Raw genomic sequence first — 19,290 nt, forward strand, 5'->3', positions numbered from 1 at the left:
ACAAGTGGTATGAATTCTCCAGGCCTGCCATGTGGCGAACAAGCTTGATTTGTTGTTTTTTTACTGAAGTGCATTGGGCTTGGGGTTTTTCAATCAGAAGTCAAGTATGAATTGTTTCTCCCGCATTCCTGTTTCCGAGTGATTGATCATTCAGAGATGAGCGATGCCAACTGAGAGCATTTATGCAGAGTGGTTGCAGGAGTAGGGTGAGCGGGACGCGTGGGTGACTGAAACATTTCAGTGGTTGCCACCACTTCTCTGCCCCTGACAAAGAGCTACAGGCTTGCAGAGGTGGCTCAGAGGGACTGAAGAGGAATGGGGTAGCAACTGGTAAGTGTTACAGATGGGTGCTGACCACCCTGAGGGCCATACCTTGTGCTGTTTACAAGGTTTGTACAGGCTCTGTGTGTGCGTGTGCTGTCTGTGAGAGAAAGCCTGCTACTGCTGTGATTAATTGATTTTCAAGAGATTAAGGACTGTAGTAAAGTGATTATTTCCAGTTCTGTCCCCATAGCAGATGTGTGCTGTGGTAGGGCTGTGACATGCAGGATTTCATGGTATATCTCTCTCTCTCTCTCTAGGTTCTCAAGCATCTGCGACACTTAAATTTCACCAATAACATGGGGGAGCAAGTGGATTTTGATGAGTTTGGGGACCTGGTAGGGAATTACTCAATAATCAATTGGCATCTCTCTCCGGAGGATGGCTCAGTCGTCTTTGAAGAGGTTGGGCACTACAACGTCTATGCCAAGAAAGGGGAGCGGCTCTTTATCAATGAAAACAAGATCCTGTGGAGTGGATTCTCTAAGGAGGTAAGTGCTTAAATCCTCACAGCAACGTTTCCCAAGTTTCCGCAAGCTGAAATTTGAACTAACCCTGCACACTCATTGTATTATGGCTCCATGTCTCATTGAAAGATCCATTCATCTTACTGTATATGTGGTCTCTGCTATAGTCTTTCACACCTTTGTTAGTCTTTCACACCCTTGTTACACACTTCTGGAAATAACAGGCAGCTGCTTCTCCCCTCCTATACATTTGATGAGCCTGGGTATTAATGGTTTAAAAACCGCCTTTTTTCTGGCCCAAGTAGATAGCTTGGAATTTTGCAATGCTGTTTCCAAAAGGATGAGAAATTCATTACGCAAGTCTGGTTGTTGACTAAGTCAAAGTTTCCTGAGCTCAGCAGTTTCATTGCTGAAAACAGTCATCTCTTCCACTCCCAGTATTTCTGTATCAAGAAGAGTCTCTTCCTGCTCCTAGTTAAATTCACAACTCTTTCTGCTGGCTTTACCCGCCAAGTCCCAGAGCCTTCCTCACACCCTTGCCCTGCAAACGAAACAGAATAAGCCCTGTCAATCTTCCCAGGTCAACTAGGACATGGTGCTCAAATAGCAGGAGATGCCGGTACCTGCTACCTTTTTTTAATCTACCAGAAGATGCTTGTGCAGTCTCAAAAGTACATGATGTAGCCGTTGGCTTTAGTCAGGCCTAAGTCCTTCTCCACTTTCTTGCATGTGTTAGATCATTTCAGCATAACTGTATCATCACCAGCAGCCAGGGCTAGGTCTCCCCTGCATGATGGGAACGTGGTGCAGAGATCTCCAGACCAGAGCCAGGAGAGCTGCTGTCATGGCCAGCAGCCCACTCCAGCCTAGACAGAAATCCCAGCTCCCAGAGGGGATCCTGAGTGGGCATCTGGCTTGTGGCCTGGGAGCATTAGTTTAGAAATGTCACTGACAGGCCCTGCTGCAATGTTTAGATGTGTTAAATCAGCACCTGATTAATGAACAAGGCAATTCAGTTCCAGGTGATTATTCATGTTGGCTGACAGATCACGTAACTGCTTCTGCAGTAGCTACATTTACCTAATGTATTTACACCACCAGTTAAGCCTTACCTTTACTCCAGATACCCCAGCCTCACTTATGGTTTAAATCCAGAACTCTCTAAAGGAGGCATGGGTCAGGCAGAGCACATTACTGCAGAAATACTGAGCTCAGGCTTTTCTAAGCCCAGCTGGAGTCTCTGAGCACAAACTACAAGTGGAATTAAAAAACCCTGATTTTCTAAACCCTCATTCTGATCATTGCAAATGCCACTAGCACCTTTTCCAACAGTTAGGATTTTACTGTTTTTTACTTAAACTGAGTAATTGTGTTCTTTCAGTCTAAATTCCTCCAACAGGGCAATATTTATCTTCATTCTCCGTCCTAAACTGTTAAAAACGCGACTGGATGTTGATGAGTGTCATGCCAGAGCATGTAAATTGTGTGCCAGCAGAGGGGTTTGTGATCTCTATGTCTGCTGCAGCCTTTTTTTCAGTTTATAGAGTTTGCATTTCTTCCAGATAAAATGCTCTGCTCAAAGAGAGTAGTCAGTACTTCACTCTCTGAAGCCTTCTGTGCCCGCCGTCCTCAAAAAAAGACTAAACGTAGTTAATTTTAACACAGGAACTTCAGCATTGGCCAGACTTGCAATAGAACAACTTAAAAAGTAGGTAAGATAGATAGATTCATTTTGGCAGAACTTGATGAAATTCCCCACAGAATACTTAAGAAGGCAGCCAAAGCAATCTCAAAAGTATTAGCAATTTGTCTTTGAGAAATGTGGAGGATGGGTGATGTCTCAAAGGATTAAAGGAGGGTAATTGTAATACCTGATTTTAGAAGCAGATATAGGAGAGCCAAGGGAATTACACACAATGGAGCTGAGCTTCAGTAACCTAAAAGACTTGATAAAAAAAATTATTAAACAGTTTATAAACACTTAGAGGATAATAAACCAACATGGATTTGTCAAGATGAAATCATGTCAAACCAATTTAACTTTCCTCCTTGGAAGCTCAGTCAGCTTAGTAGACAATGGGGAAGCAGTGCATGACTTCAGTCAGGCCTTGGATTCAGCCCTGTTCAAAATCATGAGTGGCAGCCTAGGGAAAGACAGTCTAGACTGACAAAGTCCTCCTGGCGGATGCACTACCTGCCGAAAGCCTGTCCCAAGGAATAGGTATTAACAGCACACTGTATTCATAGCAATAGGTACTAACAGCAAAGAGTGCTTCAAGTGGCGAGCTGCAGGGATTTGCCCTGGATATGTGCCTCTCCAATTAATTATGCAATCCTGATTAACAGTTTAGAAACAGCGTTCCCAAACGGTGCTGCAGCTATACTTCAGAGTGATAAGCAACGGCGACCGCTCTCAGCTACAGGTGAATACCTGAGCCACAAAATGGGCATCTCCGCATAGGAGTTGCCACTACCGAGGGCTTGCTTACTCTGTGGCTGAGGTCAATGCCTGCTCACAGGAAATTTCCAAACCATACCCTGGACTCGCTGCCTAAGTGCACCCACACAGGAGGTTCCTGGAGATCAGCAGGTTAGCAGCACTTGGGCAAACTAGCAGCAAACTTCCAAAAAGGTGAATGGAGGCTTCCAACTGGAGCAGCCCTTAAGTATGTACAGATCATGGTACTTTGCTGGCAGTGGAAATTGTGGGTTTAACTCCCTCGAGCTGAGAAAGCCATGTTCTGCGTCAGCTCCCTTTCCTTAATTTAGCTGGGAAAAGGTGAGCTCAACCCCAGGTTGTGCTTCTGTGTAAAAAAGGCCCAGGCTTCCACTTATTTTGCTGAACTCCTTGTTGCCAGTGTGCATTGGGCATGTGATGAGCATGCACCATGCAACCACTGGCTGCCAGGATATGACCATGCCCAGGTGGGCTCACACACACCATAAATGCACAGCCACCAGGTGACACAGCTCATCATTTGTAGCAGCAGAAGTCTGGAAGCCTTTGGATCTACATATAGCTGCTGATTTGTATCTTTTGATGCTCAGTGTTCTAAAACCAGGGTGTTTCTTTCTTTCATATGAAAACTCCTCTTGTTTAATTAATTTACCTTTTTTTGTTTCTGGGTTGGAGAGGGTCTTCAGAAGAACGGGAGGAAGTGGGTTTCAAGAAGCTGTTTTAATTCCCATAAATCATAAGCAGTCAATATGCAGTACATGGGATTGGGGATCAGCAGTCAGAGCCCATCATCTGCAAGGCTGACTCAAATTCCTGCCAGTAGAGATTGATTGTCTTTTCTTTTAACCATCTGACAACTGTTTTCTGGTATGTGTATCATGGGTCACATACCAGTTGTCAGTGCCCACAACACAGTAGAGATTACAAAGATCTGCTGACTTTCCCTACCATCCCTTGATGTGTTCTTTCAAACAAATATCACTGCAGTGGGTTGGGGAAGGACTATTGTGCAAAATGTCTGTTCTTTGGAGGGAAGAAGTGAGCCTCTGAGGCTCTCCATCCAGCGTGCTAATCAAGCAATAACACCCTTGGAGGAAGCCCAAGGTCCTGCTGTAGAAAGGCTGCATGTGGGCCACTGCCACCATTAACTCTCCTCGGGCTCTTCTCTTGCAGGTGCCTTTCTCTAACTGCAGCAGGGACTGCCTCCCGGGCACGAGGAAGGGCATTATTGAGGGAGAGCCCACCTGCTGCTTCGAGTGCGTGGACTGCCCCGACGGGGAGTACAGTGATGAAACAGGTAATACCCCCAGAGCTGCTCTGGGGTTTGCAGGGGACCGTGCGAGCCCTCTGGGCATCACCTGCAGTTGTGCTGAAATCGCTTCCCTACAGTGCTGAGCTGGAGGCTGCTTTGCTGGGGGGGCTTCACAGAAAGTCTGGGGGGACTTCTGAAAAGCTTATGGGATTTGAGTCCTGTGGTCCTCAGGTCCTGTCTTCTGCTAAGTCTGCTTGTCCCTTCTGCTCCAAGTTAGGAAAATTAAGGCAGAGAACTTGAAAAAGGACTTGCATATAGGAAGCCTCTCAGGCAGCCACAAGCAAATTCCATTGCACTGTAGCAATAGCTTTTCTTCTTCCAAAAGCCTGGAGGAAGGAGATACACCCTACCCTAATCCTAAATTCTGTAGTTACCTGTCTGCTTTTCCTCACATTGTCAGGGCTTTATTTCATGCTTTACAAAGAAATAAAGTCCATTCCATCCCTGACTTCACAAGCAGAAAGGGATATTTCCTTTTACGGGGTCACCAACCACAGTTTCTGTTGAGCACTGGCACTGCAAGAGACCAGAATCTCTGGGTCCTATCAAACACCCATGGACATCTTTGTCATTGGTTTCAGTGGGAGCTTGGATCGAGCCACTCAGGTTCTGCAGTTGAGGGAAAAGGTAACCTTAGTTTTAGAGCTGGTTGAAAAAATCTGAATTTCCAACACCATTAGTGCTCCCTCAGTGTTGGGCATCCCCAGGGTAAGGAAGGCAAGTGAATCCTTTCAGAACAGCAGTCCTCTCCACACTACAGAGAGCTCAGGATCTCCTCACACCCTCTCTGGCAGCACTGGTCCCAGCACACGCTGCAGACCTTGCCTGAGATGAAAACTTCAGTAAGCTGCGTGCAAGACTGAACAATTGTTCTCCTTTGGGATAATCTAATTTGCATCCCTACCAGACAGCAATGATTTTTTAGCACGAACATATATAGTACTACAGGATGCTTAGGAGTAGCATTTTCAAATTAAATAGAAGCAATTCTGGTCATGTGTAATAGGGGTCTTTTGGTGTTTTTCACAGGATTTTTTGAGGTGGCACTAGTGTGCTGGTGAAATTTGTGGGGCTGAGGGGGTGACTGCCTTCTGACTCCACAGTTTCCTGCTGCTATTTCAGCTGACAGTAATGCTCTTTACTTCCTGTGCTTGCCAGTTTTGTAGGCGTAGAGAGCAGTTTTACAACCAGTCTCAACCAGCTGAGACAGTGATACTACCAAAGGAGACAATCTGTCATGTCCTCTCCCAGCTGTTTGCTCCCACCCTTTGTCTGGGAGTGGTGCAGGTACTTGTGTGACCATAGAGCAAGTTGGATCCGGTCTCTGGTCCTCCTGAAAACAAACTCTTGGCAGGTTGAGTTTCCAGCTAGAACGAGAAGCTGCATGACCTTGGGGGAGGAGGGAGATCTGGTTTACTCCCTTCAGGGGCAGCATGGTCTCTAAGTCAGCTCAAGGCAACAGTGAAAGCCCATCTTTGGGATGCAGTGCTAAATAGCTGCCACTGTCTCTGGTAGAGGCTGTTGAATTCCCTGGTATGTGAAGTTAGCTCTGCCTTGCCTGCAGTTTGCAATAGGCCTGCAGGTAAAAGGCACAAGAAAAATAAAAATGATTGGCTGAATGGATGGAAATGAAATGACGTGTGGTGATGGGAGGTTCTGACTGAGCTTTTTGCATCAAGAGCAAGTTTTTCACATGAACAGCTTAGGAGAGGCAACAAGTCATTAGGAAAGCAGTATCATATCAGGTCACGGATGCTCCCTCCAACCACCCCTCCAGAATGAGAGAGCTTGAAATCTTGGCCTTCTCATTAGCATCAAGCTCTGCTCTGGAAGCTATGCTCTGAGTCTCTGTCTGTGCTTAGGTGCAAAGCTCAGAGGGAGGTTGCTGCTAAAGGGGTTTTCTGAATGATTGTTCCCAGAACTCACTGCAGCCCATTGCTATCCCGCTGGGATCCTGAAGGCTGAGGTAGGTTGTGACTTCCAGCTCACTGCTCTCAACCCCTTTCCACTGCCATCAAAGGAGTCATGACCCTCCCCACTGGAGCACAAGACCCATTTGGGTCAAAGTAGAGCAGAAACAGCAGGTCCTTGCCTGTTGATCATGGCAGCCATTGGAGACATACGTTGCCATCCCAGTAGGCACAACTAGTTTCATGTAGAGGAAGGAGATGGAGGCATCAATTTTCCCTTTGCAAGTATCAGCGGGACGCTTTGCTGGGTGTGGGGAGAGTGATATCATTAAGACACATCTTCCGCTGATGTTCCAACATGAAATGAGAGTGTGCTGGGAGTCAAGGGCATTGCCTGTCTTCAGGGAAGAGTAATTTAAACACTTTTAAGACTCGCCTCCGTGGAATATGAAATAGGCTCTCAAAGCACTTAAGGAGGCAAGCACGTTTTTAATTTTCTCTGTAATAGAGACAGGCAGGATGTTTCAAATGATGATAAAAGTGTGAGAGGTATGAAGACAGACAGAAGTAGATGATAAAAATGAAGGAACAAGAAAGACAGAGGAACAGAGCCTGTGTAACAGCTGACAGCAATCAAAGTTTGCAAAGTTTTGCCAAGAAATGGATTCCAGAAACACGAGTGCAGGAGCAGGACTTTTTTTTTAAGCTGGAACTAAGCATGCTTTGTGTTTTGCTATATAGCCCATGTGAGGCTGGTTGTTTCAATGTAAAACACTCTGAGACACCAACATATGATTCTGGAAATCTGCAGACACCTGAAGGGAACACCCCATGTATTTAAGATGAAGGCCGGTGCGTAGCTGCCATATGTGTCATCCCACGTTTCAGCCTCTCATTCTGACAAACCTTCCCTCTCCCTGTCACTTCTTTTTCAGATGCAAGTGCCTGTGACAAGTGCCCTGAGGATTACTGGTCCAATGAGAACCACACGTCCTGCATCCCCAAGCAGATAGAGTTTCTGTCCTGGACCGAGCCCTTTGGGATTGCTCTGACTCTCTTTGCTGTGCTGGGAATTTTCCTGACTTCTTTTGTCCTGGGAGTCTTCACCAAATTTCGCAACACACCCATCGTCAAGGCCACAAACCGGGAGCTGTCCTACCTCCTCCTCTTCTCCTTGCTCTGCTGCTTCTCCAGCTCGTTGTTCTTCATTGGCGAGCCCCAGAACTGGACTTGCCGTCTGCGGCAGCCAGCTTTCGGCATCAGCTTTGTCCTCTGCATCTCCTGCATCCTGGTGAAAACCAACCGTGTCCTGCTCGTCTTTGAGGCAAAGATCCCCACGAGCCTCCACCGAAAGTGGTGGGGCCTCAACCTCCAGTTTCTCCTGGTCTTTTTGTGCACGTTTGTGCAGATTGTCATCTGTGTGATTTGGCTCTACACGGCCCCGCCATCCAGTTACCGAAACCATGAACTGGAGGATGAGATTATCTTCATCACCTGCCATGAAGGCTCCCTGATGGCCCTTGGCTTCCTCATTGGCTACACCTGCCTCCTGGCAGCCATCTGCTTCTTCTTCGCCTTCAAGTCTCGAAAGCTGCCTGAGAATTTTAACGAGGCCAAGTTCATCACCTTTAGCATGCTGATATTCTTCATCGTGTGGATCTCCTTCATCCCTGCTTACGCCAGCACATACGGCAAGTTCGTCTCTGCCGTGGAGGTGATTGCAATACTGGCTGCCAGCTTTGGGCTCCTGGCCTGCATCTTCTTCAACAAAGTCTACATCATCCTCTTCAAGCCCTCCCGCAACACCATCGAGGAAGTGCGCTGCAGCACAGCCGCCCACGCTTTCAAGGTGGCTGCCAGAGCCACGCTGAGACGGAGCAACGTGTCGCGCAAGCGCTCCAACAGCCTGGGGGGCTCCACCGGCTCCACCCCTTCCTCCTCCATCAGCAGCAAGAGCAACCACGAGGACCCTTTTCCTCTACCAGCCTCCGCCGAGCGGCAGCGCCAGCAGCAGCGTGGGTGCAAGCAAAAAGTCAGCTTCGGGAGCGGCACGGTCACCCTGTCGCTGAGCTTCGAGGAACCGCAGAAGAACGCCATGGCCAACAGGAACGCCAAGCGCAGGAACTCCCTGGAGGCCCAGAACAGTGACGACAGCCTGATGCGGCACCGGGCCCTGCTTCCCCTGCAGAACAGCGAGCCCCTCAGTGCTGAGCCTGGCTTCCAGGCAGCTTCCAGCCCGGAGACCAGCTCGCAGGAGTCGGTGGTGGGAGACACCAAAGAAGAGGTATCAAGCCCTGAGGCGGAGCCTTCCCTGCCATCGGCTAACTCCCGAAATTTTATAGGCGCTGGAGGTGGCTCTGTCACAGAGAACACGGTACATTCCTAACGAAAGAAGATCGTGAAGAGCACACCAGCCCCCAAGAGGAACTTGCTCACCTCTTGCTTCTGAACGGGAAAGACAACAAAGACACACTCCTGTGACACAGCCCCACCACCCCTTACTGTTAGTGCCGGCAGGGTAACACTTGTGCCTCCAGAGGAAGGACTGTGTCTGGGGAGCCTTGGACTGAATTTGCGTTCGCTTTATCGAAACCAGGACACCTCAGAAGGACAAGTGAAGATCGCCTCTGGTGGGGCTTTGGCAGAAGTCTGCATGCTGCCTTGCCTCCGTAAGCTTTTCCTGCCAGACTGCAACTCGGCTGACTATGGGAGGCACTAGGCAATTCCACTATACTCTGCTTTTACATTTATGTATAATATTCCTCTTTCCCACTATGTATAATATTCCCTCTTTATCCAGTATATGTGATCTGTAACCATGTGCATCAGGACTCTCAGCTCTACAAAAGCAAGGTACACGGTTTCACTTGGGGAAGGCACGGTCGTGGGGAAAATAAAAAAGCCCCCAACATCCTGCATGCTGTGTACAGCCAAGGGTGTGAACATGTAAAGTATTTAATGTGGCAGAGCGCCCTGCTATTTATATTTAGTAATGTCCCAATCTCTCCTTTCTGCCCAGCAGGAAATGTTGGACAATACTCTTCATAGACTCCATTGCACTAGACCAAGCTACTAGGTTCCTACTTGTTTCCTCCAGCTGAGGTAGCTTTGCCTCCAGCCTACCCGCTTTGGTGGAGGGGGAGAACAGCTTGTAAATGCCCCCCGGAGAACATTGTGAGAGCACAATGAGATGTATCCATGATTGATTATGTCGCTAGTATTTGTATGCTTAACGAAGTGTTGCTGCTGTAATATTCCACATGGCATACATGGCTAACCCTTTCACACCATAGTCAGTGTTGTGCTTTGCCATATTAATCTGCCTCACACCTACACAGAGCATCGCGCTAGTCGTGACGATACTGGTGGGCCTGATACAAAGCAAATGAAACAAGGTGAAATGGAGGAGTTAGGGATGGAGAAACAGCCCCCAGATGTGGTAATACAATTGCAGGAGTGGGTGAATATCTGAAGTGTGTGTGCTGGTAGATGACTGGACGAGGAAGACATACAGGCCTGGCCTCTGAGACACGCACAAAGACAACTGGATAAATTGGATATGTTTTGGCTCCTCTAGGCCACCTACTAGGTTACTTCCCTCCTGACCCATCTTGAAGAGAGGGCACCTAGCACAAGAAGGGTAGACTGTACCTAAAGAAAAACAGTAAGGACTTCAGCAGAGAGCATAGCAGAACTTCATTACTCTTGACACTTGTCCCACTCCCCGAAAAGCAGACGTAATGCTCCTGGTTTTGCAAGGCATGCCTGGTTCTCCATCCATGCTGGAAAGGTTGAAGTAAGAGAGTCATTAGAAGAGATATTTGTTGCAGCCTGATGAGAGAAAAAGCACCCCTCGACAGCCTGGCAGGAGAGGGCAGGGTTATGTTGCAGAATTTATTTCCCTCTTCCCAGATCCCGTGTGCAAGAACAAGCATCTGACATGAAGATGTCAGTACCCTCTCTCATCAAACAGGAAGGTAGTCTAGACCACTGTGGAAAGGCAGACGGGCCTGCAGCTTAGTGTGAGCTGAGACGAAAGGACTGTGTGAGTGCGTTGGGGAAAATACCACAGTTCTCTTGTTACTGTTTTCTCTTGGTTGTTCTTTTGCCAGGGCAGGCAAATAAAACTTACAGGTGACATTACTGCATAAAAACTTTGTTTTGCCACCTCCACTTGTTGCTGACAAGGAGGAGGAGTTTGGGCTCAGGAGAGCAAAGTGGAAGTCCAGAACTCCAAGGAGCACGCTATTCAGACAAGTTATTTTAAGCCTTTTGTTGATCTGTTACATTCCCCTCGGAGTGGGCTCACATTTTAATCACACCATGTAAGAACCAATCCAACTTTAACTGTAAGGCCTGCCGATTACAGTATTTGATTAAAGCTATGGCACAGCTGGTTAAAAGAAAAAAAAAAAAAAGAGTTTTAAAACACAAGTCCTTGTGGCCACAATTTTGGAAACCACATTCTACCCCTGGACACAGTGACAGTTGCTCACTGCTTCTGAAAAACCGGGTCCCTTCCCCAGGCTGCTGACTGTGGCCTCTAGGCTTAGTTGAGGGTATGGAATTGAGACCGGTGGTCTCCCGAGTCTAAATGCACGAACGGAGATGGGCACTAGATGGCAGAAAGGGCTAAAAAAAGTACTTTGGTTATGGTCCACACTTCCAAAAATTTCAGTAGCCAAATAGTTTTAGTGCTAGTGAATCATTCCTACGGGCCAAACCCAGTACAGTACCCCCTGAAGCGAAGCTGACAGCACCGAAAGCAGAGAAGAGCTTAATGCATGAAATGAAAATGACACAAGGTACAAACTGAAGACTCTGCACGAACACACCCAACGTGAGAAACAGGACGTCACCGCCTGCTGACTTGTTTGGCGAACAACACTCACTGGCTATGCACACTGTAGATAATATTGACATTTGGGTGTTTTTCATTCTTTGGGCAGTTTTCATTCTTTAGGTGTTTTCCGTTCTTTACATCTACTTCAAAGGAATTTGTACCCTGGCACGCACTGACGCTCCAGCAGCTGCCATAATTTTATAGTAACAGACCCGACCGTGCTCAGTTTGCTGGGGAACCCCCATCCACCCTCACCGCACATATACGTGGAGCTCCAAGCCTTGAACTCCACACGCTGTGTGAGAGCCACTGCTGCAGCCTCTTGTAGTGACACACGCTAGATGCAAGGGAAGTTCAGTTAAGAAAAGGATCCCCTTCGTCAAGGTGAGTTGCAACCAAACCCTTTTTCCCATGCACAGAGGAGGGTCTACGTTCTCATCCTGCCAAGTCCAGAAGAGGAAGTTTGCTCAGACGCCTGTCCAAAAGCCTGTCTGTGTGTCACACAAGACAATACTGATGAAGACAAGTTGAAAAACGTCCTTCTGTTGAAAGCTCAAGCCTGTGAACCTCCACTGGCATGTCCCACCAGAAGTTGCCCACGTGAACGGCTGCCCCATCCCACCCCCCATGGCTCAAAAACCTACTGGAAATCATGTGCCAACGCTGGTGTTTCCTGAGCCATTGGGTAGAGAAGCAACAGCAGTGGGGACAAAAGCAAAGAGCTTTAACTCTGTGGTGGGATTTCCACTGGCAAACTTGGCTGATGGGCAGGGAACCATCCCGGTGAAGAGCCCGATGCTTCACCCCCTCTCTGCTCACAAACCTGGCAGAGCTCTGCTTGCCCAAACCCCCAGCAGAGCATTTATTCGCTCTCCACAGAGGAGAGAGGTGATACCGGGGGAAAGAAATCTTTCTTCCCCATTCTTTTTCATGCCATGTCCTCCCTACCAGTGCAGGAGGCCCGTTCAGCATGCGATACTGGCTGCTGCTAAATTCAGGGTTATATTTACCAAATGTACCGAGGGATGCTGGGAAGCAGGGGGAGGAAGGTAGGTTTTTGTTGTTGTTGTTGTTTTCCCAAGGAATCTGGAGGTTTAAATTGGGGGGAAATTTAGCTAAAGACCTGAACATTCAGACTGAAGTCTCAGCAGAGGGGTTCTCAAAGGCCGGATAATTCCCCCCAGCCTTCGGTTTGCTGGCTGAGGGACAGCAAGACCAGCCTGGGAGAGGGGGCGATGGACCACGGAGTCCCGCAGAGGGAAACTTTCCACGCTGCTCAGGCGAACGCGTCACTGGAAGACGTGACACACCGGAAAAGCAAAAAGCAGCAGCTCAGGACGGCGTGACGGCCGCAGAGCCCTCACCCACCCAGGACAGGCCGCAGGCCTTCTGCGCATCATTTTTTTTTTTTTTTTTTTTTTCCTTTTTAATCAGGCTAGCGGACAGACCCGCTCCCACCGTACTGCACTAAAAATCCCTCCACCCCCCCCGGCCCTGCCGCCCCCCCCCCCCCGGGGCGATCGCTGCCCCCCCGGCGGTGCCGGGGGCGGGGCTTCCCGCTCTCCCCCTCACCCCTCAGAAGACCCCAGAACCAGATTTAAGCCCCCGCCGTCCGCCCGGGCCCGGTGCCGGTCCCGCCCCGCCGGCAGGCCGCGCCCCGCCTTGGGGTGGTGATGGCGGAGGTGGGGGGGGGAGGAAGGACGGGAGCAGCCGCCACCATGTTGTGCGGGGGAACCTCGGCGGCCCGGCCCGCCACAAAGGAGACGCAGCAGATGGCGGATGAGGTGAGGGGACCGCGCTGCCTCGGCAGGGAGTCCCCGGGGGCTCGGGACGGGGAGGAACCGGGGAGGGGGGGGGGGGGGTTGGCGGGGCTGCCTTCTCCCGCCGGGCCTTCTTCTCCCGGGAGCCGCCGGCTCTCCGTGGGGGCCTGCCCGCCGGGGTGAGGGGGGTGCCCGGCGGCGGTAGGTTTGAGCCCAGCGCTGGGTCCTCGTCCCGGTGCGGGAGATGGCGGAGGGCCCAGGTGTGCTGCGCCATCGCCCGACGCAGCTGAAGGCGGAGAGGCCTTCCCTCCCCGCCTCAGTTTAAAGGCGGGAAAACCGATACGCTGTGGAAACATGCCGGCCCTGCGGAGCCCTCCCTGTGCCTGCTTGGCCTCGCGTGGGTTTATTGACCCCGGGCAGAGCCGGTTCGGCATCTTAAGAGGACGTTTTCGGGGGGTTTGGAGAGGAACCGTAGGCAGCCGTGAGTGCTCGGGGGGAGCTGGGCTGCTTCCAGCTCCGTCCCTGGCTCCGCAGGTGATGTGCTACCCGCCAGCGTCAGGGCAGGGACACCGGGCGACCCGTGCGCGTCCCGGCTCTAAAAGGTCCGTTTTCTTGCGCTCAGATGGTTCTTACAAAGTCTAAACCTTGTAGCCACCGGGGTTGGGGTTGGGGTTTTTTTTTTTGGGGGGGGGGGGGGTTAGCAAGAAAACTTCTCTGCTGCTTCTGCTATTCCTCAACGCAGAATTCAGCTCTAACCACTGCCAGCTCCAAATCCTGATGCAGTAACTTAAACTGCCGCCCGTGTTAACGGAGCACATGCTTTTGCTCTAAAAATGCTGGTGTACAACTAAGTTCTTTCAAAGCACACGGCGTTGTTTCAGTCTTAGGAACTCAAGTTACTTCTGCTTTTTGGTTTTATCAGCTAGGGTGTGCCAAGCCAGTGGAGAAAGATGAAAGACGAGCTCCAGCTTCTTATGTTCTTTGTCATTGTCTGGGTTTGTTCCCCTGGCTGCAGCGGTTTCTAAATACGTACAGAGCACCCAAAGGCACAGCAGTCATTGAAATTAATGTTTAGCTTGTAGAATCTGATGATTCTGCATTTAAAAAGAGAGGGATGTGTGTCTCCTAAGCGCCAACCTGAGTTTGCAGTAATGAGTACATTATCGAGAATTGCTGAGAGAGTTGCAATTACTGTTTTGACCTGAAAAGGCCTACGTGTCATGTTAAAGATAATGCAGGTATGCAATTAACGTTGCACATGGACTGACAACTAGGTTTGAAATCCTGACTTTCTGTTCTGTGGCGGACTGCAGTGGTTTGGTAATCCAAAACTAAGATGAAGAGTATAAAAATGATATCCACTTGGATTCAGAAGTGAACAGAATTAACCAAAAATCTGGCATTTTCATTTAAATCACGTAAATATTTCAAAGTTTGTCCAGCTTATTTTGACTGCCAGTTTAAATTACTTTATTTAATGAAATATAAATGGGAAAACCCCAAACTGAAAACTTGCCCGTGCAATCATATCCACATCTGGATACAGACTGTGAAGGAAACACTAGTTTTGTTAAATCTAGGTAGACTTCTCAAATTGTTTTGTTTGCTTAAAATCACATCTTTGTGGAGATTCGTTAGAGCCTGCCAGTTCCCTTGCCATAAATACATTTCCTGTTCCTGCTTTTCCAGTTCTTGCCTCCATTGTGTTGTTTCGTAAGAATCGTGGCGATGGCCGAACGTTGTTCAGATTCGTGGTCCTGGCAAGTACTGCTGCTCGCCCAGAGCGGGTACAGTGTGAGACAGAGCAGGACAGCTTCCTTCCAATGGTGTCTGGCTTAGGAGTTCCCATAGGAACTGCTTCTCCATGGCAAGGACTTCCAGCCAGGCCTGTTCTGCCTTTGGCTTGTTACTGGCAGCTGTGGCAGAGGTTAGCCAGGGTGATTTTGAACCACCTGCTTTTTAGTAACTGCTCTGGGATTAAGCAAACAGGTCACGCAGAACAGCAAAGAGCCTTCAGGACATGATGATTTTCAGCCCTGTGATTGAATCACAGTTTGGGTGAGAAGGGACTGCACCTCCTGCCTGAGCACAGGGTCAGCAGCCCCAGGCTGCTCGGGGCTTTGTCCAGTCAGGTTTTGAAAACCTCTGAGGATGGGAACTGCACAGTTTCTCTGGGCAGCCTGCTGTACTGCAGCAGTGTCCTCAGGGGAGAAGTTTTTCCTTATATCCAGTCTGAACCTCCAGTTTCAATTTATGACCCTTGTGTCTCATTTTTCTGCCATCACCCCTCAGTAAAGAGCCTGACTCCTTGTAGGTACTGGAAAGCTTTCCTCAAAGCCTTCTCTTCTCCAGGCTGAGCAAGCTCATTTTCTTCTCCTCACAGCACGAGTGCTCCAGCCATCTGACCTCATGGTGGCTCTCCACTGAGCTCGCTACAGTTTATTGACATCTTTCTTGTATCGGGGGCCCAAAACTGGATGTAGTATTCCAAAAGTTCTCTAACAAGTGCCAAGTAAAGGGCAGTAATCGCTTGCCTCTCTCTGTTCTGGCTAGGCTCCTGCTGATCCAGCCCAGTATGGTCTTACCTTTGTTACCACCAGGGCACAGTGCTGGCTCACATTTAGTGCCCTATCCACCAGGACCCCCAGATCTAGGCTGAGATCATCCATCAGTTAGCAGGGTGGGCTGATTCCAGGTCTTTCTGAGAGTATTTCTGTCTGGGCTCTCCCTCCCTGTACTGAATTGGGATGCCTGTTTGTCACATGCTGTGGTGAGTCATTGCCACGATAACACCCTGACAAGCTTGCAGCTGCATGCAACTCTGAGCTGTCCGCAGTCATGGAGCCCAGTGTTCAGCTTCCTGGTGGAAATACAAAATGTGCTGAGACAGGGCAATTTTGAGACCTAAGAAACCAACATTGCACAGCGCCTAGGATTGCTAAGGGAGCATGGGACAGGATAGGGTCAGTGGGATACTTATGTCCGCCCTCTTCCCTGCTGCTTAAAATTTGTTACAGTAGCTCCAGTGATGGAAACTGAAACCACTTGCTCCATCTCCTGACTCAGGAGAAGGGGAGGATGGAGGACTGAATCACTGCGCTTTCTGGGGCTGTGCCCTTCCTTGCATCTTAGAATGCAAAGTGGTTGGGTGCGCTTTGATTTCCATATGGCAGAAAATCATATGTACAAAAGCATCCAAACATCGTTATCTTACTTTTGATGTATTGTTCACAGCCTGGAAGAAGTGTAGAGGTATGACATCTGAGGGAAGATGTACAGTATGGTCACAGCCCCCAGGGACAGTATAGTCACTGATGAGCCATCTTGCAAAGGCACCAGAGTTTGGTCCTGCGCCTTCTCGGTGCTAGAGAGGTGGGAGAATGTAACCAGTTGCAGGAATTGTTTCTGTTCCTACTTCACCTGCAGCACCTGAGCAGTGGCAAACTGGCACTTGTTTTCCCCCAAGGAAGCAGGTGGGATTCAGGCAGGAGAGCAAATGTATTTATTCCCCTTGACTTTAGGAAGAAGGGGAAGTACACCATATAGCTGGAAAAAGAGTATCTACTCACTGCTGGTACTATTGCACTGGGAGTGGAAGGAGGGCTACATAATGATGCAGTGCAGGAGGTAAGGCCTGGGTAGAACTACGCTTGCAACAAGGACTCCAAGACTAATGCATTCTTGTCCCTGTAAACAAAGCTTGAAATCTGCTTTCCTGACCAGGAATTTTACCATGTAGCTGTGATGTTCTAGAGAGCCAAGCGTGGGAGAGAAAGCTGCAATGCAGGAGTTTCATGCCTCCCTCTGAGGTATTGGACAAGTTATTTTGACTTCTTGAGCACTGGTTTTACACTCTGGAAACTGGGATGATAACTCGGAAGCCTTTATGCTTCAGTTATTTTTTGGAAAATATTGGCAGTTTGAAAACATTACAGATTTCAGCAGACACGCTGGAAGAACTGTCAAATAAGTGTTGTAAAACCTTAGGCTTGGGTAGTTTGTTTTCAAAGCTTGATTTTTGGATGTCTGTCTGTTCTGTGATGCTGGGTCTGTAATAACTTGTTTTGAATTTGAAAAGGGAGCTAATGCTGAAGACGGCCCTTTTTCTCATTGTAAGAATGATGTATATTAAAAACTTCTCTCTAGAGAGACCTATAGTCTTGTGCAGGTAGATACTGAACCACTTTATATTTGCTGTTAGATATACAGGACAGAAAGGGAAGCTGAGACATCAATAGAGGAAACAATTTGTCACAATAAATCTTTTAGCATACCCACACAATTCTCTTGTTGGAGGCTCCACGCTTGGTGTCAGTCTGTGGCGACTTAATCACACTGCTGTCTTGGCTTTGCTGCCTGTCTAGATTTCTGATCCTGCTTTATTCATTTTAATTCATTTTATTCATTTTAATCTTTTAATAACTTGGAAAAGCAGGAACGCTCTGTCTGGGAATTCAGAAGCAGTGACCTGGAGGGTACTGAGGCACACTGATAGTGAGGGCCTTAAGTCCTAAATACTTGAATCTTGCATCAGTCTTAAATAACCTATTGTTTCCTTAAGGTGAAACCTCAGCTAGAAGAAAAAGAAGGGAAAAAGTTTGATGTCTTCACTGCAGTGGAGTTTAAAACACAGGTGGTTGCTGGAACAAACTACTTCATCAAGGTAGAGGACACTGGGCAATGGGAACTTTAATTTTTTTTTAAATGTATAATATTTGGAATGGTGGGGTTTTTTTTTCTTTACTTACCTACAGAGAGATGCTCATGATTTGGCCTTAATAAGAAAAAAATCTGTACGTTAAAAAAAATATACTAACCCCCCCTCCCCATCTCCCACCCTGTCTCCCTGCCTGTATTAAATGGACATGAGAGTACTTCTCTGTTTTCATAATGATTTTTACTTTTCAGTTATTTTCTGAAACTTGGTTTTGGGGGATAGTTACACATCTGTGATGTTGAGCACTAACATTGCATTAAGTGAAGTCCAGATGTGTAAAGATACAGTGAAGTATCAAATCTGCTTTGATTCTGCCTGTAGTGATGCTGCACACAACAAACAAGCAACTGTAATCAAAGCATTGAAGTGCTTGTTGTGCCAGATAAGATTAGAGCATTTTGCGTGTATTTAATATATTAATCACTTCTATGCAACTCCGATTCCCTACCTGTATATTCCCTGTCTCAGGCACAGGGAGGACTAACAAGCATAGAAGGAGTAGGTGGTATTTCCACAAAGTCCTAACTCCCAGTCTGGTTTAAAACAAGACCGCACCTTCTGAGGTGATGGTTTTTCTTACCGCCTCTCTGCTTCTCCATCCTCAAAACACGCCAGTCTACGCCATCCCTGCTGCTGGAGGCTGCGGTTACTCCGTGGAACTCACTGGTTTTCATGCTTTGCAGGTCCATGTTGGCAATGATGAGTTCATGCACCTGCGGGTGTTCAGAAGCCTTCCTCACGAGAATAAGCCGCTGAGTCTCCACAGTTACCAGAGCAGCAAGACCAAGCATGATGAACTGGCTTTTTTCTAGCAAGTTTATCTTGTGTGTTTTCCTAATGGTTTCTTATGTGCATTTTCTATAGGCTGCAAAATGCTGATTCCTGTGCCAATGAAGGAGAAAGGAAAGTGTCTTGTTTTATACTTAACGCTGGAAAAAATAATTTTCTCTTATGCCATTCCCTTCCTGTGCAAAATCTAAATTTTAGAGTCACACAGCTCTCCTTTCACCTATACTAATGCAAACCCAAGTAGCTGCACTGACCTCAGTGCAACTTAACCAGAATATTGTGACCGAGTCCTGTTAGTGGACTTCCTTGGGCTGGAAATTGAAAGGGGAGTGATACTCATGTATTTCCAGCAAGGAACAAAAGAAAAACCAGAATCTTTTCTGTGCTGTTTTGCAATTGTGAATATATCTGTAGATGTAAATTGTACTCTGTATTTTATTGGCAAAGACCTGACGTGAGACTTGAGCTGAAGCAATTTTGAAAGCAAGAGAACGGGAGGATTATAGTCCTTTGAAACAAACATTCCCTTGGTAATCATGTTTATCCTCTTGCAGCAGTAGGGTGTAATGTCCAGTAGAGGGTGTATGAGTTTAAAAAAAAAAAAAGAAAACAACTTGATTATTTTCTCAGTCCTAAGGATGAAGTCCTGGAAAGGAATTTAAGCTGGACAAGTGTTTCTGCATTAATAACAATAAATATTTCTCTTTAATTGA

General features: G+C 47.9%; 2 protein-coding genes across 2 annotated transcripts in view; both read left to right on the forward strand.

The window, feature by feature from the left end:
* Positions 1–10,800, forward strand: part of CASR (calcium sensing receptor) — a 78,057-nt gene extending 67,257 nt beyond the window's left edge. Inside the window, exons 5-7 of the mRNA XM_052795041.1 lie at positions 582–812; positions 4,420–4,543; positions 7,404–10,800. Of these exons, the coding sequence (XP_052651001.1) occupies positions 582–812; positions 4,420–4,543; positions 7,404–8,854 (1,806 nt within the window). The 3' untranslated portion in view covers positions 8,855–10,800. The remainder of the gene's footprint in view (positions 1–581; positions 813–4,419; positions 4,544–7,403) is intronic.
* Positions 10,801–12,942: 2,142 nt separating this feature from the next.
* Positions 12,943–19,290, forward strand: LOC128144947 (cystatin-B-like). Its single transcript, XM_052794442.1, has 3 exons — positions 12,943–13,095; positions 17,633–17,734; positions 18,472–19,290. Exons 1-3 carry the CDS (start codon positions 12,985–12,987, stop codon positions 18,598–18,600), a joined length of 342 nt encoding a protein of 113 aa, XP_052650402.1. The 5' UTR covers positions 12,943–12,984; the 3' UTR covers positions 18,601–19,290.

The sequence above is a fragment of the Harpia harpyja genome, chromosome 8 (assembly GCF_026419915.1).
Source record: "Harpia harpyja isolate bHarHar1 chromosome 8, bHarHar1 primary haplotype, whole genome shotgun sequence".
In the NCBI taxonomy this organism is placed as follows: Eukaryota; Metazoa; Chordata; class Aves; order Accipitriformes; family Accipitridae; genus Harpia; species Harpia harpyja.